General features: G+C 54.7%; 1 protein-coding gene across 6 annotated transcripts in view; it reads left to right on the top strand.

The window, feature by feature from the left end:
• Positions 1-22,023, top strand: part of ARHGAP26 (Rho GTPase activating protein 26) — a 134,826-nt gene that overhangs the window by 61,215 nt on the left and 51,588 nt on the right. For all 6 annotated transcript variants that reach the window (XR_015260157.1, XM_086759229.1, XM_086759231.1 and 3 more), the window contains exons 13-17: positions 2,548-2,613; positions 3,157-3,231; positions 9,475-9,562; positions 10,659-10,717; positions 11,638-11,743. Coding sequence is in view for 5 of the 6 variants with exons in the window: in XM_086759229.1 (XP_086615355.1) it covers positions 2,548-2,613; positions 3,157-3,231; positions 9,475-9,562; positions 10,659-10,717; positions 11,638-11,743 (394 nt within the window). In the remaining variant the exon portion in view is untranslated. The remainder of the gene's footprint in view (positions 1-2,547; positions 2,614-3,156; positions 3,232-9,474; positions 9,563-10,658; positions 10,718-11,637; positions 11,744-22,023) is intronic.

The following is a 22,023-nucleotide window of genomic DNA, read 5'->3' on the forward strand; positions in this document are numbered from 1 at the left end:
TGGTTTACGGAATGGGTTGGCACCAAAGGTGTGTGGCAGAGCTGAAAGGGTGATCTGCGCTGGCTGGGCGGCACTGCACAGAGATGCTGAAAGACCAGGGTAAGGGCCAGTGCTAAGCCAAGGCTAGTAAAGCCTGCTGAACCAGGTTTGCCTGTACAAAAGGGTTTCTACACCAGAGTTTCTTGCTTCTCAGCTACCCTTGTGCTTGTGTTTATCAGTGATCTGGGTATGGTACTCTGTGCCCCACATTGATGGCACATTGCTGTTACCATCTGTGCTTGGAGAGCGGTTGGGAGCAGGGCTGGAGAGCCCTCCCGGTGCCTAGCAAAGGGCCCCGGAGCTCCTGGATATTCACACATCTTATGGCACCGGCATCCTGCAACTCGTGTGCTTATGTTGGCTCAGCACTTCGGTAGGCTTGCCCAGAAAAATATAATAGAGCTGTTCTACCGCTTCACTGTTTCGGGTTCTTGTGCCATTCATCACACAAGAAACGCCACCAGCAGAGAACTCAGAACAGGCAACGCGTGAGGGATCGCACCTTGCGGGCCCTGGGCAGCCAGCGAGCGGGCAGCTTGTCCTGCACCGGCAGCGAGTCTGTGTTTAAACAAGCGATGTGAGCAGGGGGAGTGCAGAGGAATAAAACTGCACATGCCTTGCTGGGAGGACACTGGAAGCTCTGGGCTTGATCCCTTCCTGCTGTGCTCTTGATAAAACTCAGTTTTCTGTCTCTTGCAATGCGGCGTTCCCTCAAGTCCGTACAGACGTAAAGTCATCTGGTTTTGAGCTAACGCTGTGCCTTTTCTACCTTCCGGAGTTCAGCATCTTAAACTGCACAGCCATGCTGTACCGTCCTCTGTCAGACGTGTCCAGGAAAATCCCGCACCTTCTGCGTGGCAGCCGGGGAGCGGAGCGGGTCATGGCTCTGCCCCACTCCCCGGAGATGCTGCTCCCGGCTGCCGGGCGGACGGCGGCGGGCACAGATGCATCCCCCCAGCTCGAGGGCCGGCCACAGTGAAGAGGTTTTGCTTGAGGCGGGTGGGCTGTGTGCCCCGCGTTCCGTGTCCTCGGCCCGGGATGCTCAGCCCAGCCCTGGAGCCCGGAGTGACTGCACACCCTGCTCTGTGGGGCTTCTGCCATGTGAGAGGTTTCCCAAACCTTTTTGTAGGGAGGAAGTAATTTTCCCTAACAAGTAGCTGTCTGCAGGCAGCGTTTGCCACGCAGCAGCAGAAAGCTGACTAGGGATGAATTCTTCCAGCAAGTATTTGGATCTGTGTGCTAGTAATTCCTTGAAATTAAATGTGAAAACCTGCAATGGCATGAGTTAATTGAGTTTTACATTCCATTAACATGGATGTTTTGGATCTTGCTCTTGGGCAGAGTCAGCTGTCTTCAGGACATCCTAATTTGCACCAAATAAATATTTAATTTGCGCTAATAAAAGAAGGGGCTGTTCTCGAACTGTGCGCGTCTGCGTAGAGTGAGCATAAGTGGGACGTAACGTGTAGTGTTCAGGAGACAGTATTGCTTAGCTGGGCTTTGGCATCGCCGGGGCCAGGCGTGCCTTCCTGCGTGCTTCCGACACGAGATTTGACCCCAAATTTGTTCCCATCTCCCAGTCCCCGTTGCTCTTCCAGTGCCACATGCCATCAGCTCTCTCCTCTTTGTGTTTTGTTTTTACCTCCACGCTTTCACCTTTCTTTTGGTTTCTTTACTCCGTTTTCCTTCACCGAAAGCTGTTGCTGCTTGCAGTATCTCCTGCTTCTCACTTCCACTTGTTCCTTTCCCAGTTCTCCTTTTCCATCACTTTTCAATGCTCTAACCTGTCATATAGCTTGTCCTTGAAGAAACCCGCATCTGCACAAATCTGCCTCAAAAGCACCAGGAAGGAACCCAAGGCAGCGAAGGTCCCCGTCTGCTGCCCTAGGCAAGGCCTGGGAGGTCACTCCTGTACCCCAGGTAGGAAGGTGGTCCCCAGCATGGGGTGATGGAGATGGCCTTGGGAGGAAGGCATCTCTCTAGCACGTAGATGGCTGGGTTAGCTGGTTGGAGAGCTGAAGGGATTTGCAGGAATTACCTGGGACTCATCAAGCAAGCTGCCTCCTGAGCCATTTTCAAGGATTTGTTGTGTCATGTATGATTCCCTTTTTTTCCGAGCAAGCTGTTGTCAAAGATGAAGGTCTCTCTTGGTTATCTTACCTTCATCCAAAATTAATATTTTGACCCACTGCAGATGTAAATCTCTGACACAGCCCGGGGCTGTGCTGCTCAGCAGGCGTGGGAGGTGCCGATTCAGAGAGATGCGGAGGCTGAAATGACGGATTAGTGTTCTGTGCTCACCGGGTTACACCTGGTAGCAGCTCCTGTACTCGTGCCTTTCTGCTGCGAACACCTAATTTATCTCCTCCTCCTTCCTCCCCACCTCGTCGGAGCAGTGGTACAGCATTGCTGTGAATGTCAGCGACGACCGCGGGATGAGCGTTGCGCTCACTGTGAACCCATCCCTCTGCTAGGTGTTCACCGCTTCTCTCCTCTCTTCCCTTTCAGCTGCCCAGCTGGATAATATCGGCTTCAGCATCATCAAGAAATGCATACACGCTGTTGAAACAAGAGGTAGAGCAGTTCACCCCATGGTCTTGTTTTGGGGGGTGGCCTGGTGGCAGTTTGTAGTGGAGCTACATGAACAAAACCGACTTGTTAACCCTCAGAGGCCCACGTCAGATAAAGCCCGTGGTGCGCTCGGGGACGCCTTTGCTGAGACATGCCTTTGCCCTGCGGCTGGGGTTAGCGGGGGTTCAGCAAACACTGGGGCAGAGTTAGAGATAACGCACCGGAGGTGCAAAATGGGGGAAGGAACTGAAGCTGGGGACTTAATTTTAGCATCCTTTTGTCCGGTACCACTGCAAAGCATTTCCTCTCATGTGGGACAACAACTAGGTCTGCATTTCAGTCCTTCCCCTAAATCCCTTGCAAAGACTGTTTATATACAGTTTATATCTTGTTAGCATCTGGATGGCATTGAAAACAAATTTTACCCTCTTCTGTAGCTTTGTGTGTAGTTGGTGAGAGGGTTTGGTGGTTTTTGCTGTTAGAGAAGCCAAAGAAATGTTAGTAGCTCTTTTGACATTCTCCTAATAAGCTCTTTATTTTTCCCAGGGATCAATGAGCAGGGGCTCTACCGAATCGTTGGAGTAAACTCCAGAGTTCAAAAGCTGTTGAGTATATTAATGGGTAAGTATCTCCTCTTTTGTTCAAGGCAAGTAGCCTGTGCTGCTTTGAAGCCTTGCCAGCCGAGAGCAGAGGCTCTTGTCGGGGTTCCTAACCGTGGTGAATGTGCTCTTAGGGCCACACGCCGTTAGCGGCTGGGAGGTCCTGGCACCGCTGGCAGGTTGCGAAGGTAGGACTCGTGTAGGACATGGCTTCACAAGGTCTTCTGGTGCAGTCACTGGTGTCCTGCTCACACGCACTACGAGTTTTGGCAGCCTTCCCAAATGCAAACTAAAACCTTCAAAGCAGTAGCTGAAAGCTTTGGTTTTTAAACTCATACCTGCCATGTTGTTCCCAGAATACTTTTTAATTATTTTCTCCTGTGTTGCATGCTGCCTGTGGCTCTTCCTACTTTCCCCGTGGACTTCCTTGTGCCTGTTTTAGCACGGTCTTGCCCAGACCTTTCAAGCACGCGTTTCCCTCGTGCCTGAGGCATCGGGTCCTGCGGTTCTGGGTGCTCGGGAGGAGAGAAGGTGTCAGCTCGCACCGTGGGAGAGCTTGGTGTTGACAGTGTGGGGCTCCTCTGAGCACTGGCCCCGACATGCAGCCACCCCACGTCTGCCCGGCAGCCTTGAGAAACCTCTCCCCACCTCTGAGGTGATGTGATGGCAACAGAGAGGCGGTGGTGTTTGCTACAAGCGCCTTTGTGGGCCTGATCTGAGGACCAGAACCTCCACGAAATGCCAGTGCTCCTCTCTCTATGTATTTCTCCTGGCAAAACTTTTAATCTGTTGTGTTTCATTTCCAACGTTTTCCCTTCTCCTCTCCTGATCCCCCCTTCTTTTCCCACAGTTAAGATGTTCACTGAGCAAAGCCCAAGGTGGCTGTTAGTTGTCAGTGTTAACCTGTGCAGAACTGATAATCCAGGAGTAATCAGGAAACAGAAGGGTAAGGCTCTAAATCAGTGGCTAACGCAAGGGGACCTCTCTGCACCAGTTTTGCTCTGGCATTTGGAAAGTTTGCTGCAGTCACAGGAGCTGGTGGCTGACTCTTTTATTAGTTGAAGTTTGGCACAGGTTCTGGGGCATGTGAATATGTCCTGCTGGCCACCCGAGTGCCGCAGATCAGTCAGAGCTGTCTCATGGCACACGCGTTTGGCACTACTGTGGTAGAGCATCGGTTAAAGAGCGCTGCTGCCCACCGGTAAATACAGGCTGGGGACCACATCTGACGTGCCAGGTCCTCTGCTTGTGCTTTTCACGCCGCTGTGCATCATCTCGTGAGCTAGCAGAAGCAACTGATGCTGTTTTCTTCTCACAAGGGCAGTCCTGGGCTGTGTCGGTTCTGGGTCGAGGCGGTGGGGCTGTGACAGATGGCAAAACTCACTTGGTTTGAGAGCTCTGCGGAGCTGGGAGGGATGCGAAGTTTTGGACACCATCCAGCATCCATTATCTCCTCAGCGACTGAAACCACTCAGCTGTCGACCTCGTGTCTCATAATGCGATGATATATCGTTGGGGGTTTTTCTTTGTCCCGGCACTTTGTCGTTCGTGCTGGAAGCCCCATCAGGGGCGAGTGCGTGCTGGGGGCTACTGGAAGCGGGACCCGCTTTGGGGATCTCCCATGGCTTCGATCACCGGGACGTTTTGCAAACCTGAGACTCTGTATCATCTTTGACAATCCCAACGTTCAGGCTGTCTGTGAAGTCAGTGTCAAACAGAACCGTGTCCGTTGTCAAATCCCCTTCTGCTCCGGGCTGCCCTCGAGGCTCTGACCTCCTGCCGGTCGCGGCACCACTCCAACGCTCGTGTTCGGATCTAACCCTCGGAGCCACGCTGTGCTTACCACTTCAGGTTTCCCTTATATTTAGAAATGAATGTGGGCAGCGTTACTGATTCACATACAGTTTAAATGGCAAAAGGATCGAGTTTCCTGTGGGGCGGCTGGTGTCGGTGACACTGCCGGGAAGGCCTTTGGCACAAGGTGTCTCTGCAGGAGATCAGCACGGCGCTCACCGGCCATGGAGCAGAGCCTTCCTGTGGGCAGCAGCCGCGTCAGGGACAGCCCAGGTCTTGGGCTCGGGCAGAACAGCGTGCCTTTGTCTAAAGCGGGGTGAAGCGGGGAGGGATGCTTCCCCCAGGGCTTGTGGGAGGCAGGTCATCCGTGGCAGAGTGAGCTGCCTTTCCCTGGCCTTCACCATCACCATGTGCCATCAAAATGAGGAAAAACCCAACAAATAAACTTCTCTCAGTTGGCACTCCCGTGAAAGGGTTTCTTGTGGAAGTGTGCGCACACGGGGCGGCGGTGGTACCAGCAGCTCTCCTGTTTAAGCTCGGCACGAAGGTGCGTGGAGCGTTGCAGCGTTTGATCACTCCTTCCCAACATGAGCCGTAAGGGCCGGTGAGCAGGGCTGCCTGTGGCTGGAGGTAACGTTCCCTGTGGCTGTTCTGGAAATCTCTCCAGGCACGGGTGAGCGTTACCAGGCTGGGTGATGGGGTGGTGCCCCAGGTGGTTTCCCTTTCCTCCCTTTGGTGAGGAATTGAAACCAGCTGTCTGACAGCAGCAGCTTTCTCCGTCCCCAGGAAGCAAATGAAGAAGTGCCTTAGAAAGGGCTTTGGCGGTGGCCGCGTGGGACGGGCTGTGCAGCAGCCGGGGCCGGCTGCCTTGGGAGCGTCTCCGACCTTGCACACGAGTGTCTTGCTGCGGTTCGGTCACAGCTGTGGGTTTGGGGGTGTCTGATCAGCCTGGGCTTCCCTCCGGCCCACCGCCCTGCTGTGCCATGGCCAGCCCTGTTCCCTGCCCTGCGGTGCCCGTCCCGTCACCTGGGGTCTGCAGGGACCAAAGCACGGAGATGAACGGGGCCCCCATTGCCTCCGCTGCTGCTGCTCTTTGCCTCCAGCAGGAAAACAAACCAGCAAACCTAATTTTTTGGGAAGGCAGTGGATTCTTCCCACTCCAGAATTTTCATATAGATCCTGCCATAAAAAAGCACGTTTTAATTTCTTTTTGGTTTAGATCTGGAGCGCTGCAGCTCCCTTCTCTTTCCTCAGATAGCCCCCATGTGAGGCTGTAAGCAATAACCCGCTCTGCTCTCGCAGCCTGGGGAGGGCCGGGAAACGCCGTCCTGCGTGGCGTTTGTGACCGGGCAGAAGGAGCGAGCTGGAATGGGGGTGATGCTGCAGTGGCTGGCAGTGTCGTGGGGTGAGCAAAGTGCTTTCCTCAGTCTCTGCTGGAATTGGCTAAGTTAATTTTCTGCTCCTTTTCCCCTTGCCCTTTCACTGCAGCCTTTTCTGTATCCGCTAAGAGACGGCAGATCCGTAATTTGCAGCAATAAGCAGCGTCGGGGTTGATACTGAGCGTGGCCCGTGGGTGCTGGCACAGCCCCTGTTCCACGTTTACACCAGTTTGCACGGAAGCGTGTCCTTGTGCAGAGGCAGCAGCGCGGGGCGTGCTGGCTGCCGCCGTCTCTAGCTGGGGAGGCAGGTGCTACCGCTGTCACCTACACAGCTCACTTTGGGCAGACTCATGAATCTGAAGGTCGAGGGGAAGCGATTGTCAGCTCCGAGCCTTTTCGTGAGTCCGACCGTAGGATTCACCTGGTGTTGTGATTCATGCCTGCAGCCTCCTGGATGAGCCATGGAAAGACGTCCAGTCTTGAGTTGTTTGTTCAGCTTCAGTAAAGGCCTTGCTATTAAAAGGGGTTTTTTTAAAAAGGAGGGGTTTTTTTGTTGGTTTTTTTTTTTGAAGGGAGGAACTTACTATGCCAAGCTTATCTTTAATCTGTTAAAAGGTGGTGCAGTAGGAAGTTGCCTTGGCATTGCCGAGGAAGGATGGTGTTCATTTGTGTGATTGCTGTGATCTTTGTGTGAATAACCATTTCTCAAATGTTTACTTTTTCAAGTGCACCTCTTGATGTTTTTTTTTTAATTAAAATAAGCCCTTTGCCCTAGGGGAAAGTCTAACTCTTATTCAGTGCATTCTTCTAATTAGTTTTACAATTACACCATGCTTACCTATTGCTTTAAAATTCAAAAGCGCGTGATAGGTGTCTGCGAAAAGGCCAACACCTGCTGAGGCGCATCCCTGGGACCACGTGGCATCGGCAGCTGTGCCTGGCGTCAGGCTTGGCCGTGGCCGCGGTGAGCGCCTCTCTGCGCCTGCTCCGGCTCGCCGGGGACGCTTGGCGTGTCCGTATCACAGAAAGGAGCCACAGCCGTGTCCCCGGAGGTCCCACGGAGGTTTCCCGGGGATTTCGGTGGGAGCAGGATGCCTATTGTGTTTCCAGGTCCTGCTCAACCGGAGCTCGGTGCAGCCAAAGCCTTCAGCTCTGGAGTGGCCGAGAGGTGCCAGGGCTGAGTTAGCAAAGAGCATCAGCGAAGCAGTGTGCACGCAGGAGGGACACGACGTGCAGATGGGGCCCTACTCCTCCCTCCTCCACAGCTGCGATGGGCACAGGGCTCCTCGCTTCTGGCACGGAGCAGGCGCCGTCTTTAGTCCTGGTCCTCGGTGCTGTGCGTGAAGCATCTGCGGCCGGGCCACGTAATGCCCGTCTGATGGTGACTTTCCAGTTGACTGGCTGTAATTGTCAGCAAAGTTTAAAAAAAAGATGCCACCCACATTGGTGTCTGCTGGGATGGGTGTGAAGGTGGCGGTGGTCACTGAGGAACCCCCGATGCTGCCAGCTTGGCTCCGGCCCCGTGGCGGCGGGATCCCGGCGTGGGTGGAGGTGCCGAAGAGGGGAGTGGTTGCTGCTTCCTGAGGGCTCTTGTATTGTCAGACCATTGAGGTGTTTTCACAGAGATCAGTAAAAATAGCGCCTTATCAATCTCACTGCTGAACTTTGTGCAGGCAAGTCTGGCTTTGGACCTGGGCTGGTGGTTTGCAGAAAGCTGCAGATTCCCGCGAGCACAGTTTGCGGGCGGCTGATTTGGATCCGCCTTGGGAGGGAGCGAGCTGCTGCTCCACAGCCTCCTGCTTACATCGTCCAGAGCAGCTGCACGTTTTCTTGGTTTCTCTAAAGGAATTTTTAAAAGGAAAGATAGGGGAAAAAAATGCAGAAAGGAAGTGAAGGTCCTGGAGGAGATGGAGAAAAGTATGCTGCAGTGTTTGACGATTAGAGTAGAGCTTTGGAGGCTCCCTGGCCCCAGATGCTTGCACTGCGCAGGGCTGAAAACCGGAAGGCAGTTCCACAGATCCCATGGGATGCAAGCTGGTGCCATGAATCCCCGGATGGAGCTGGGTGTGGGACAAGGGTGGGTGATGCAGGGCTGGCACAGCTGTGGATCGTGGAGCTGGCTTTCCTCTGGGCGTGTGGGCATGGTGGCTGTGGTGATGCGTGCTTCCACGGAGCCGTGCCGGGGCTGGAAGCGCAGTGCGATGCGGAGGTGCAGAGCTGGAGAGGGAGGGCGAGAAGGGGGGCGGCTCGGGCCTCGCCTCTGCTCGAAGGTGGGAACAAGGACCTGGGAAGAAGTGTCCTTGGAGGACGGCAGTGCAGAGGTGTGCGCACGTCAGCTGTAGCCTGGAGACCTTGTCGTGAGTGCTGCGAGAGCCGCGCTTGCCGGCTGTGCTGGCAGCCAGCTCTCCGCAGCGTTACGTGCGGTGCTTGGTGACAGGGTGGGCACGAGCCGTGGCAGGGGCTGCGGTGGGTGGATGTGGATGGCGGCTCCATCTCTGCCGACATTGCGCTCTGAGGGCCTGGCACCCTCTCGTTTGTCGCGAGATCCGGGCTGGGTTCCCTCCAGGGTGGGAGGACGAGCCACCCGCATGCCTGGGCCTCTGCCACCCTGTCCGTCCTGCCGCCCACCCACCGGCTGCCGCAGCGACCGTGCCACCATCACTGCCGTCACTCACGTTTGTTTAGACTCTGGCAATGCCTCGTGGCCTACTTGGGGCTGGGATTTTCTCCTGAGTCCCGCGGGGTCTCTGTCTGTCTGGGTCTGTGTCGTGTTTGTGCCCTGCTCTGTCACCGCTGCCGCTGCGCACCACGGCCTCCTGCGCCCTGCGCAATGTCACGCTTCGAGTCAAACTGCCGTTGCTCATGATTAGTATTTTCTTTTCTTTCTCTTGCACCATGCCAGTGAGCGTGGCCCATCTCGCGTAACGAGCTCTGCTTCCCTGCGGAAGTGTCTGCTGGGGCTCGGTTTGTGGTCGCTGGGCTGGGGAACAGCAAACAGAATGGGACACAGCAGTCTTCCCACGCAGCTGAGCTGGTGTGAGCTGGTGTTATCGTCACTTTGGTTCACTTTTTTAAAATTTCTTTTTCCTTAGATCCCAAAACAGCCGCTGAAACAGAAACAGAGATCTGTGCGGAGTGGGAGATAAAGACCATTACTAGTGCACTGAAAACCTACCTGAGGTAAGGAGAGAGGCCTCGGCTGGCATGAGGCTTTGGGGATGCGGTGATCGCCGGGGTCCTTACTGCCTGTTACTGCAGGCCCCTGCCAATAGCGCTTTAACAGAAACAAAGAGGAAACTGCTCCTCGAGAATTTGTTCTGGCTTTTCCCTTGACCCTCCAGCATGTTTGAGTAGGACTTGGGGAATACGATCAGCTCTCCAAAGGATGCATGCATCATACAAACATTATTTTAAAAGCTCGTTCTTGGGCACCCTGCCTTGGTTTAAGCTTTTCCCTGAGCCTTTCACCACCTAGCGCGTGTGTGGCAGAGGGGAGCGCCCCTCTAAGGGCTGCGGCTCTGGGGCTTTTTCAGAATTGGGTTCTGAGCTTTATTTTGGTAATAATTTCTGCCTGCAAGCCGATGCCATTATCGTCATGGTTATCTCCCCAAAGGGTGCCTTTGTTGGCAGCTCTCAGTGTCTCATTACCCACAACGTGCTCCTACCTGTCGCGACTGCAGCATCTTGCTGGCTCTTGCTGTTCTGCACCTTGGCTTTTATTTGAGAGAGAGAAAGTGCAAGAGAGAGGCTAAATCCAATTAGGGTGATGAGGATAATTAGCGTGGTGGATCTCAGCCTAGAAAATCACAAAACACTACATAATTTTGCATGATTGGCAACTCTTGCTCCAGACTTTGCACTGTTTGCAAAGCTCCGAGATGTCCCATTGAAGGGACTTGGAAGTGGGAGGGGAGAACGGGGAATTTAATGGGGACGGTGACGGTTAAAGTTTTATGGTTTAGGCTTGTTTCTCTTTTTAATTTATTTTTAAACTTACTTGGAAATCATTGGCTCACTAATGTACTGAAACTCTGTGTTACTGTAGGAATGCTAAAATTAAAAATGAATTTATTGCGGCACAGAAAAGGGAGGAAGAATAAATCGAAGGCACTTCAATAGATCTCATTCCTTCCGATTGAGTGAATTAATTAGAGTTGCTCTGGCTTAATTCTGTACTTTTAAAAACGGAGCTGGATTTATAGTAAGGGCAAAGCGTTGTTTCTGTAGATTGTATTCCTCAGATGTGTTTTCTGCGCGTTACCGTTTTATCTTCCAGAATGCTGCCGGGGCCGCTCATGATGTACCAGTTTCAAAGGAGCTTCATCAAAGCAGCGAGTGAGTTTGTTGATGTTTACGGCCCCGGTCTGAAAGGGGAGCGTAATTTGCCAGTAACTGAACATAACCTCTGCCCCGCTGCTTCCCGCCGGCCCCCTTCTTCTTAAGTCCCGGAAAGTAGAGTGAGAGTGGAGAGACGAGGGGCACGTTGTTGTGTGGAGTTATTGGATGAAAAGGAAGCGCAGATGGTGCAGGGGCAGCGCAGAGCTGGCCGGTGGCGGTAGCTGCTGCTGCAGTTCTGCCTTGTTTCGAGCATCATCTGCCAAAACGAGGGAGGGTGTTGTTCAAACAACACCTACGGTGTTTTGATGAGATGGGCTGCGGTTCAGGTGCCCCGGCCGCGTTCCTTTGGCTGCCCCGGAGAAGGTGCTTTGTATGAGAGCGGGTAACTGCGCTGGCAGCCGGGCGCGCGCGGGTGGGACCAGGGAGCGCTCACGCGGTCTGTGGCCATGTCGGTGGTGGCCTCTGTCAGCAGCTGCCACTGAGGCTGCCAGGACACGTCTGCCAGCGCCTGCAGGCCCAGCCAGCCCAGTCAGGGCCAAGGGCTGCAGCCCTGGCCGGGCGCTGTGCTGTGCGCATCCTGACGCTGCCTGGGAACACGTTGAACAGGGACGGGCTGGTGCTCCCCTTGCCGAAGCCAGAGGAACGTTGGTTACAGCCAGCCCCTTCCCTGCTCACAACGGCTTTTCACACGGCTGGCAGCTGCTCTCTGCTCACTCTTTCAGCCCGTTAGTTTCTTCCATTTGGAGTTGGTAGAAAGGAAAAGTGCCATGGCGAGTATGCACAGTGGGCCTGGGCGTGGGGAGCAGGAGCCTTGGGTCCCTTGCGACAGCTGTTGGTGTTACGTTCAGGCCTGCCTGCCTTTTTCCGTAATAACCCCTCTGATACAGAGATTTTTTTTTTTTTTCTTTCTCATGCAGAACTGGAGAACCAGGAGTCGAGGGTGTCAGAGATCCACAGCCTCGTTCACCGGCTCCCGGAGAAAAACAGGCAGATGCTGCACTTGCTCATGAACCACTTGGCAAAGTACGTTTATGACTGATGTGTTTTTCTGTCCTTTTTCCACTTCCTCTGAAAGTTAATAGTGGTAGAAAAGTTTCCTTGTGTGTGTGTGTGCGCGCGTTGTTGAGTCATATCGGGTTGGTGAGTAACTGGAAACCCGTGTGTGAGAGAGAGGAGGGCTGACGGACGGAGCGGTGCGGGAGGGAGGGAGGGGGCCTGTCCCGCTGACCCACGGCCCCGCCGTCCCCGGCCCCGCGGCGGCAGGAGGAACCTGTATGCTGCCGGGAACACCGCGTGGCTTTTAACGGCACGGTGATGGGTTTGGTGATCCAGACGGCAGAGCGGAGGTTAAGCGCCTCTCTGGGTTTCGGACCAAGCCTGGTATTAAAGCACTAAAAGCTATTTCTTTGCTACAATGAAGACTGCTCCGGGCGTATTTTCTGCCTTTGTGCCACCTGGTTAATCAATACTTGCAGGTCACCTTGAAACTTTTCGAAGGCAAAGGAATTGAATAATTTTTTTTGCTTTCAGTGATAGAGCTGACCTGCAATTTCCCATCTTCTTCCTGCTCCTGCAGGTTACCATGGAAACCTTTGATTAGTGTTTAAAAAGTGAAAGCATCATCAGGTGTTTGTGCCAGCCTCAAGGCTGCGGGGTCGAACCTGCCCTTGCTGTTCGCGCCGGCGCCGCGTGAGCGGGAGGGACCGGGCAGGACTGGGAAGCCTGGGGAATGAGTTAAACGGCATAACTGTTTAGCAGAAGGTCTGAGAGAACCCGATGTTATCTGTTTAAGAGAAAAAATAGCAAATGATACTTGAAATGGGCTTATAAGTGACTCCAGATGCTTTCTTATGACCCGAGTTCATCTGTTCCGTGGACTCCCCGGCAAGGCTGTTAAAATCCACAGCGCCGGTTTAGATCTCAGTTTCAGATCCTTCTGCGTTCACAAGCTCGAGGCGGGGGCCAGGCGGTTCCAGGTACGCCCATCGCCAAGTGCGCGCGAGGAATCTCGTCGCCACTTAAGTGCTTTTCATTGAAAGGAAAACCTGGTGGTGTTTGGGTGAGAGGTGGAGAGGGGAGGCAGGTAGCACAATGGGTTTCATGCTGCTTTGGTAGGGAAGGAACTGAAACAAAACACAAACAAACAATGAGCGTAGCGGTGCCTGCTATATTAGGAAGAGAAACAGCTCATAGTGGTTATTTAATAGGAAAAAAATTATCTCAGAGAAAGGCAGGAAGCCGAGGAGCAAGAGCTACTCTGCCGAGCTCGCCGCCCTGCGGAAGCTCCGCCGGAGCCGGTGCTGCTCCTGGGGGGATCCCGGGCTGCGGGGCAGGGGTTTCAGCATCCCTCCGTGTCGGCCCTCGCGGCTCTCCTGCCACCCGGCCGCACCCGGCTCTTCTACATCGACTGGTTCAGGCAGCGGTGCCGTGCAGCCGGGTTAAAGACGTCGCGGTGGAGAATGCAGCTCCCCAGCTGCAGATGACGTTTGGAGGAAGGGAGAGCGTGGCAGAAGGGACGGGGGCCTGGCTGCCCCACGCCACCTGCGTGGGGAACAGGGACGCTCTGGGGTGGGGACCGGCCGGGTTTTTGGGTGCTGCCCCGTCTCTGGCGAGGGGAGCTGAGAGCAGGGCGCCCGCAGCCAACGCGGGCAAAACCGAGGGGTGCCTTCCTGGCCCTGCCAGCCTGGGCTGCCCTTCTCAGAGGGCACTGCCTCCTCTGCTTCTGGTTTGTGGTTTTGGTTTTTTTTTTAATTTTAAGTAACATATGAATAATCAAGATTTGCATCTTTATCAGATAAGCTAAAAAATATTTTTCACAGTATTACTGTGGAGATCTCTTGCCCTAAAAGCAGAACTCGACCTGTATTGGTCAAACAGAAAGAGCCTGTCCCACGGTGTCTTTTATCTCCCGTTTCTCTGGTTTCTGTGTTCGCTGTTGCTTACTTAAAAGGGGCGCGGTGCTCCTCGTGTGGTGTGGGGCTGCTGTAATAACAGAAATAAAACCATCCTAATACGGCTGATAACGTTTAAAAAAGGGCAGTTATGAATATAAATTAAGTATCAGCCGGGATAAGCGCCTTTGAGGTGGCTGAGCAGTGCCCTTCCTTCTGCGCAGCAGAGCAATGCCGTGGGTTTCCCGCGGCTGGGTGGCCCCTGCAGTTCGGTGTGCGGGGAAGACGCTGCTGCTCCCGGCGTGCGTCCCCCTGCGCCGGAGGGAGAGGAGAGCTGGGGGCAGGGGGAGGACGGATCCAGGGGGAGGGAGAGGCGTGTGTAAATAGAAAATGAAGTTGACTTCTGCCTCTTGCTGCATCTGTAAGCCTCCTGTCTCATGTTCAGGTGTCCAGGCAATTACCCACCATGAGACACAGCGTGAGCAATCCCTGTCCCTGCTCCTTCGTCAGGAACGTAATGCTGCAGATCTCCTCCTCTGCTCTGCAGACCCCGGTTCCAGCGAAGCTTGCTATTATGATGTTATTCTTTGACCCATGAGTAGGTGAAACCTTTAATTTTCCTTCTTAGGACATTTTCACGCTGTCAGGAGTCCTGTGATAAACCCAGCTGCGATTTGCTGTTCCCAAAAGAGACGAGATCTCTTTGTTCTGATGTTTTCCCAAGGAGAGCTCTGCAGGAAAGCCTGAACACCCGCAGCCCAGACTGTCCCAGTAAGCCCCGTGCCTGCACCAACAGACGTGACTGAGGATGCGGCAGCTGAAGCTGGGGAGACTCTGGGCTGGTTTCTCTTGTCTCAGGCCAGAATAGCCCATGCCTTTCAAAGAGCTGAAAGGCAAACCCAGCACGTGTCTCCTGTTCCTTGTAGCGGTGCTGCTTACCCCAGTCTCCACCGCTCAGTAAGTCTGTTCCGTCTTGCAGCTGTAATGTTTGCCGGGCACGGCTGGTGAGAGTGCTCCTCGCCCACTGCTTTAGGAACAAGAAATAGGCTTTTTAAAAAGCTGCACGAGGAGCTGATGCCAGGAGACACGGCGAGCTCGCTGTGCTCTGCCGAATGCCTTTTCCACCACCATTTTTAGCAGATTGTGCCCAGCCTTCCCTGGGCCCGCTGGGCAGGAGGCTTGAGCCCCGCGCGGCATGGGTCTCCGCACACTGTCTTTAGGGTTTTCTTTCTGTTTATTCTGGGAATTTTTTTCACCGCTGTTTCTAGCTGGGAAAGGAGGGAAGCGGTGGCTGGTGGGTGCTGCGGAGCACCTTGGGTGCAGCAGGCTGTCCCGCCGCACATCACCTAGCAACGCGCGCCTGCCTGCCTGCTTCCCAGCTGGTGTGCTGCAGAGATCTGCTGCTGGCCCAGCACCTGCCTGCGAGAGCGGCTGCACTGCACTTTCAGATGCCTTTTTATCGATAGAATGTGCAAGCCTTGATTAAAAGCCAAATAAGTAGAAGCAGTTCAAAGCGAAGCAGAGGCGCGCGCGGCTGTGCTGATGGTGCTGCCGGACGTAGAGCTGGGTGCAGAATTGCCATTTTTGGGAGTGGAGCTGCGATATCATCCCTATCTTTTTCTTCTTTTGTAATGCACTTTCTCACCAAGGACTAAACGCTTTGGAGGTGCAGAGCAGGAGGATTTCGCTCTGATTATGTTTCAAGCATTTAGGAATTTTTTTTTTTTTTTTTTTTTTTTTTGCACGGACATAATTTGACATCTGAGCCTTGCTGTGTTCTTGTGGCACGGACAGCCGGGTTCTCCAGTACGGATGGTGTGCACCCTTCAGCGGGGCTCCGAGCCCCGCCAGCGGCTCCGTGCATCCCCCCCCAGCCCGAGGAGGAGCAGGGCTGCCCCTGCCTGCGCGTCCACTCCTCTCCTGGCAAAAGGTCAAAACAGTTCAGGAGGCTGCAGAAGAAATGCGTCTATGTGTATTTAGCAGAATTAATTATCTTTAATCGTTCACAGCTGCGGCCTGGCCAGCAGTGACTAGTTCCCTTTGTTTTTGCTGCGGTGGTGTTTTCTAGTTTACGTGTTTTAACCAAGATGGTAGTGATTGCTATCTCTAGCACAAATTGTTTTCCACTTATCAGCGCGGATGGTTTCCATGGGCTCTGCAGGGCGGCTGCTATCTGCCATGGCCCAGAGATCCAGCGAACCCACCCTCCCTTGCAGCCCGTCGGCGGGAGGGGGCAGGGGCTGGCCGCGGAGCGAAGCGCGCGTCGGAGGGCTCAGCTGGACGAGGGATTGCTGGCAAAGGAGGGGAAGAAAAAAAATCCTCCAGGTCTTCTGCCTAAAAATACAACCCGGTGCTTGTTTTCCTTCACGCGGAGCAGTCCCGTCCTTGGCAGCCCCGTGCCGGGCTGCGCTGCCCACACGGAGCCCCACAGGAGCCAGGGTCCCCGGCAGCGGCACCGTGGTTGCCATGCTGTGCTCCATGCCCGGCAGCTTTGGGAGACCCATGGAGGCACCAGTGCGGGACCCAGGGCGCCCACTCCCCCAGAAACGTGCTTTTCCTTGGGTTTTTTTCCCCGATTTCCCCCGAAGGTGCAGGCGGCGAGGCGGCTGACGCCTCTTGGCACGGCAGGTCTGATTTCATCCCCGTGGCAGCTGTTTATGCTGCTGTCTGGTAACTATTCATTTGCTTGATTTATGTATTACTTCCAGTAAGTCATTCTTGTCCAGGACGTTCTGGAAATTTCCACTAGTCGCTGAGGCCTCTGAGATGCGCTCCTCTCGTATGCTCCTCGCCTGATTTGGCTGCCAAAAGGAAAGAGCGAGCGAGCTCTCTGACCTTGCGTGGCCAGGCCAGGCAGCGATCCTCCCGCTCGCCGCGCTTCGGAAATGCCGTGGTTTTGCCTGGCGCCTGTTTCTGATCCCTTTGGGCCGTGTCACCGCTGGGTGAAGCCCTGGGAGTTCGAGTGACCCAGCGGATCTGGGTGCTCCCGTGGGTGGCGAAAGGCACGTTGCCGTGGGCACGCTCTGCCTTGCAGGAGCTGGGAGAATCCTGCCTGGATCTCTTCTCTCCTGGACTCTTGCCATGTTTTTTTCCCCCTCCTCTTTCCTTTTTTTCCTTTTTCTCTTGTTTTGTGTCGGGGGCTGCAGCCTGGTGAGCACAGTGCCTTTGGCCCATGCCAGTGCCAATCCCATACTGGTGCCACCGGGCATCCCCAGAGCCGCTGCGCCGAGGCGTCCTCAGTCCCATCTTAACCCAGTACGCTCTCTTGGTACAGCCAGTACGAGTGGTTTGAGGGAGAGGCAGAGAGGGAACGATGCCACGGGGCACGAGCCCAGCCTGGCTGCGGCTCCCCGGAGCTTCGTCCCCGTGGCGGTGGCTCCAGGTCCGTCAGCCGCTGGCGTGCGCGGAGCGGCGTGTCCGTGTGGGTCCCGCTGTGTGTGGGGTGGCCTGTGCCCACCCCAGGCGCGCAGGGCAGAAGGTGTGAGTCGGCGTGCAGACTCGGGGAGAAGGAAGGTTTAGGCTGATCATGCTAGGAAAAAAATCAAGGAAAAAAACGCCGACAAACCAACAAAATCCTTGGTTTAGAAAATACGGTTCTAAACAACTATTTTAGATCATCCTGTTCCTGATTGGAGCCAGGCCCGCTCAGATCAATAAAAATCCCTTTTGTTTAACGCTCTGACATGACCAGCAAGCGTGGCCAGTTGTCTGTTTGTTTTTCTGTTCCTGCGTGGGAAAGCCGGCCCAGCCAGCAGCGGAGCAGCGGGCTCCCTGCCGACGGCGGGAGAAGGGGCTGGAAGGAGCAGCCTGGGAGGACGGGAGAAGGGGAAGGAGCCGGGGACCCATCCTCGCTCCCGGCTCCAGGAGGGCAGCGTGACGTGCTCCGAGTCCGCCTCCTCCATCGGACGGGGCGCTGTGCAGGTTCTGGGGTATTTTTAACGCGGCGGATGAGAGATTGCCCTGCAGATTCGTTTGAGATCTTGGCGCGTCTGTGCTGCCTGGCTGGTGGAATCGCAGCCTTTAACTGGAACCACCTGGAGCTCTGCGCAGGCATGGAGGGCCTGCGGGCCCGGGCTGCGCTGCTGCCGGGCTCCCCCGCGCTCACATGCCTTCCGTGCAGCGATGCAATCGCGTGTCTCTGCCGTCACACCTCCCTTGGTGTCTGAGCCTTTGTGCTATGCTCCTGAAGATAGTTTTCCTTTAACACAGTTTATTACGGTTAGTTTTTTCAACCAGGCAGCTTTGCAGAGAGGAGGGAGCCTGCCCTGTGCCTTCTCCTACCTCCCCGCAGAAATCCCGCACGCGGTCAGATCCCGCAGCGTGGGAACACGGCAATGGGCACCCAGGCCTTGCCGGTCGCCACCACAGTCTCCTGGATGGTCTCATTCTGTTTGCAAATGGCCTGTGTCCATTTTCCCTCTGCTCCCACTAAGTAATTCGCTTGATTATTGATAACGCGCCGGTCAATCGGCTCCTTCCTCCCCTCGAGTCTGGGGCACATTACAGCAGATTGGCAGCAGCAGCACAGCGAGCGCGGTCCTGAGCTGCGTTTGCAGTGAGCAGCTGGGCTAACGACGACCCCGCGAGCGCGTTCCCTTGTTTTCCTGTTATTTTCTCTGCTCAGAACTCACAGTGAGGGGGATCCTTTCCCACCCCTGGAGCCGGTCTGCAGGAGGCAGCTCCGGCGTGATGCGGTGGCTCCTTATGGACCGTTCGCACGCCTTCCGTGTGTTTTATTCGGGGAACTGGTAATGCCCTCTGCAGAGCAGAGACCACCGTGGGCTGAGCAGGTAGGGGCCGGGGGATGGTGGTGGTGGGCGTGCGGCTCCCTGGGAACGCTGGGCGCACCGTACAAAGCACGAGGCTGGGTGCCTGCTCTCCCCCTCACCAGCTCTGCCTCCCTCTTGCTTCTGGTTTTGTTTTTAATATAAGATTCTGCAGAATTAAAAAAAAAAAAAAAAGTACAAAAAACCTGTAGGTGTTTGCTGTGTTTTTTGGGCTTGGCTTCCTGTAATGTGTAAATTAGCAAAAGGTTTTGTTCTACTTCTGCACATGAACTTATAACCTCCTCAGCCTCGATTGTCAATAGATTAGCTGTTTGCGTTTTCTGGTAGCTTTTTCTTCCACGCGTCTCCAAAAGGCCCTGATATTTTCTGGCGGCTTCCTGGTTTTTAGCTGGAGAGCAGCGCACTTCAGAGGCCGCAGCATCTCTCTTATCAGGTTCCTTGCAACTCCTGTGTCTCCAACACGCCTGGGAGCCGTCTCTCTAGATACGGTAACGGGTGTCTTCAATTAGGCTAAAGCTCGCCTCACCGGCGCTGGCGAGACCGCTCCTTTGGTAGCACGGAGTGCGGCAGGTGCTGGATTTGCTGTGCTCGAGCATCTCTCAACCAGACCGGGATCCCCGGGAGGAGCACCAGGCATTCCGCGTTGCTTGCTCAAGCCTGAATTCTCCTGGGCTTGCGTTTGAGTTTTGTGGTGTTGGACAGGGGTTGTCGATAGCACGTAATTATCTGGAGTCTTTTTAATTGTTTTATCGCAGTGAAACTGAAACGATGCACAGAAACAGATTGAATCTAGAGCGAGTGAAAGATTTCCGATAAATAGCTGGCGTCTGTCCCCGGTGGGGTCTCCTCTGCAGACGAGCAGGACGCCAGCGTTTTAATGAGAGCCGCTCCAGACTGCTGTTTATGCTGAGCAGGCCCACTACTGCATCAAACTCAATTACACAGATTTTAGTCCAATCTTTTTTCAGCAGAAGGAAGGATGGATAAGAAGGATGGATGAGAAGCTCAACATGAGCCGGCAATGCGCCCTCGCGGCCCAGAAGGCCAACCGCATCCTGGGCTGCATCAAGAGGAGCGTGGCCAGCAGGTCGAGGGAGGTGATTCTCCCCCTCTACTCTGCCCTGGTGAGACCCCACCTGGAGTCCTGTGTCCAGTTCTGGAGCCCCCAACACAAGAAGGACATGGACCAGTTGGAGAAGGTCCAGAGGAGGCCACGAAGATGATAAAAGGGCTGGAGCACCTCTCTTATGAGGCCAGGCTGAGAGAGTTGGGGCTGTTCAGCCTGGAGAAGAGGAGGCTCTGGGGAGACCCGATAGCGGTCTTCCAGTACCTCAAGGGGGCTACAGGAAAGATGGGGAAAGGCTGTTTAGTAGGGCCTGTTGCAATAAGACAAGGAGTAATGGTTTTAAAATAGAGGGGGGTAGATTTAGATTGGAAATTAGGAAAAAATTTTTTACAATGCGAGTTATAGAACACTGGAACAGGTTGCCAAGAGAGGTGGTGGATGCCCCATCCCTGGAAACGTTCAAGGCCAGGCTGGATGAGGCTCTGAGCAACCTGATCCGGTTGGAGATGTCCCTGCTCCTTGCAGGGGGGTTGGACTAGATGACTTTTGAAGGTCCCTTCCAACTCTAACCATTCTATGATTCTAAGGAGAATAGAAGTCACCAGTGCCAAAATGGTTTTGAGCTGCGTTTTTTTTTCCCGGGATGCTGGGAGTGATCCCCGGCCCAACCTGGACCCATCTCCTCTGCCCGCCTGCAGTGAGTGCACCGCGTGTCTGGTCGAGGTCCTGCCTTTTTGTAACGCGTTTGAACTTAGAAGCGTGTACTTCTAAAGCCATCTTCTGCTGTTGGGTGTGGAAGGCGCAGCCAGAGGAGTGCGGGGCGGAGACTGGGGATTAGCACCCTGTTATTTTATTGAATTAAATAGTTACTGTACTCCTCCCGTGTAGTTCTGTGGAAGGCTGTTGCAGTTTGACAGTTACAAAGTCAAACTGGCGTGAAGAGCAGGAAGGGCATCGTGGGGTGAGCAGGTCTGCCCACACGTCTGTGACAGGGCGCACAAAATCGGAGGGGATTGTTTTGCCAATTGTTGGGCAAAACCTTGTTCCACTGGCAAAGATGGGACAAGCGTTTAACCTGCTGCTCTTAACTGTGACTTTAATTTATTCTACAAAGCTGGCTATTTCTGTATTCCATTTCTTTCTATTTAAGCAATTTTTTTAGGAATTCAGTGTTTTGGAGGGAAGGGCACTAATCTTGCATTTGTGAAGCAAATGCGCTCCAAAACACCTCTAAGGCGGGAGAAAAAAAGTCAAAAAAACCTGCTTTGTTACTCTTCCCTGTGGCTGATGCACGTGCACGAGGGGACCTTCTGCGACCTGGCCCTCGGCCGTGCACCGTGTCCCGAGGTTCCCTGCAGGGACGGCCCCCGTCGGGCTGGAGAGCACTGGGAGCTGCATTTGCTGAGACCGGTGCCGGTTCTTGCCGGGAGGCTTGCTGGAAGGCTGTTTCCCTCGGCTGTTTCCCGTCTCTCAGGTAGGCTTCAGCACGTTGCCTTCCATTGCGGCGGATCCTTCAGAGGATTTCTTGTTAAGGTCTACCTGCTCTTTCAGGCTTTTATTGCCCCGCTGGCTGTGCGGGTTTCCTTATTGCAGTGTGCAAGCATTGGCAATTTCTGGTTTTGGTGGAAAACCCGCCTGTGCAGCGGGGCTTTGCTGGGGGCACCGGGATGGGTGCCTGGGACGGCCCGGAGCTGGCCAAACCCCGCTGCAGCACGGGCCGCCGTCGCTGAGGAGTCCCATAGCTGTCACTGTTGTCAAGAGGTAATTAAGTGTGGCAGTGCTGTGCTTGAACACATACAGCCAAAATTAAGGGAAGGAGCGCAGGGGGTTCAGGGTGTGGGGTGTGGAAGCTGCGTTTGCCTGGTGTTGCCCCTGGGTTGTGTGCTGTGAATGTGAAGCGGGCTGGCGTGGCGCTGGGAGCTGGGTAGCTCCTGCACGGTGCCCAGCGTGCCGGAGGGGTGCGGGTCTCAAACAGGGCATCGCTTGGCTCAGACAGCGTTGGCGGCCCTGGCAGCCCCATTCCAGCTCCGTCCCCAGGGGACGTTTGAGGGTGAGGTCCCCTTTGGCTGGCTGCATTTCTCGGGGTGGAAACTGCAGCGACATTTTAACATCAACTCGTGGCTGTGCCCACAGCTTTCACCAGGGCGTCAGTGGAATCCTGCGGCGCTGCCGGCGCCGTGCGGGCGGTGAGGAACGCGCCAGCCCCGTGCCACAGCCCTGGGTTGGCGAGCGGGTTCGGAGTCCCCCTGAGATCTGCCGTCCAGCTCAGCTTCCCAAAGCCAGGGATGCTGCCGTTGGAAACAGAGGCGACTCGGTCAGGAAGGCCTGAATCGGGAGCGTTGCAGCACCCTGTGTGCTTTCCTTGCAAGTCACAGCGCGTCAGGAATTCACACTGATGAGGCTTTACCAATACTGAACTTCACATTTGGCCTCTGCATCTGTTCAGTCTGATGTGACTGCTTTTTTTTTTTTTTTTTCTTCCCTGGGAGTGAACCCAAGCATCCAGCTGTGGCCAGATTCACCCGGGAGAAGAAGAGAGTCTTGTTGGAGCAGGTCAGC

This window comes from Chlamydotis macqueenii, chromosome 14 (assembly GCF_036417535.1).
Source record: "Chlamydotis macqueenii isolate bChlMac1 chromosome 14, bChlMac1.mat, whole genome shotgun sequence".
Lineage (NCBI taxonomy): Eukaryota > Metazoa > Chordata > Aves > Otidiformes > Otididae > Chlamydotis > Chlamydotis macqueenii.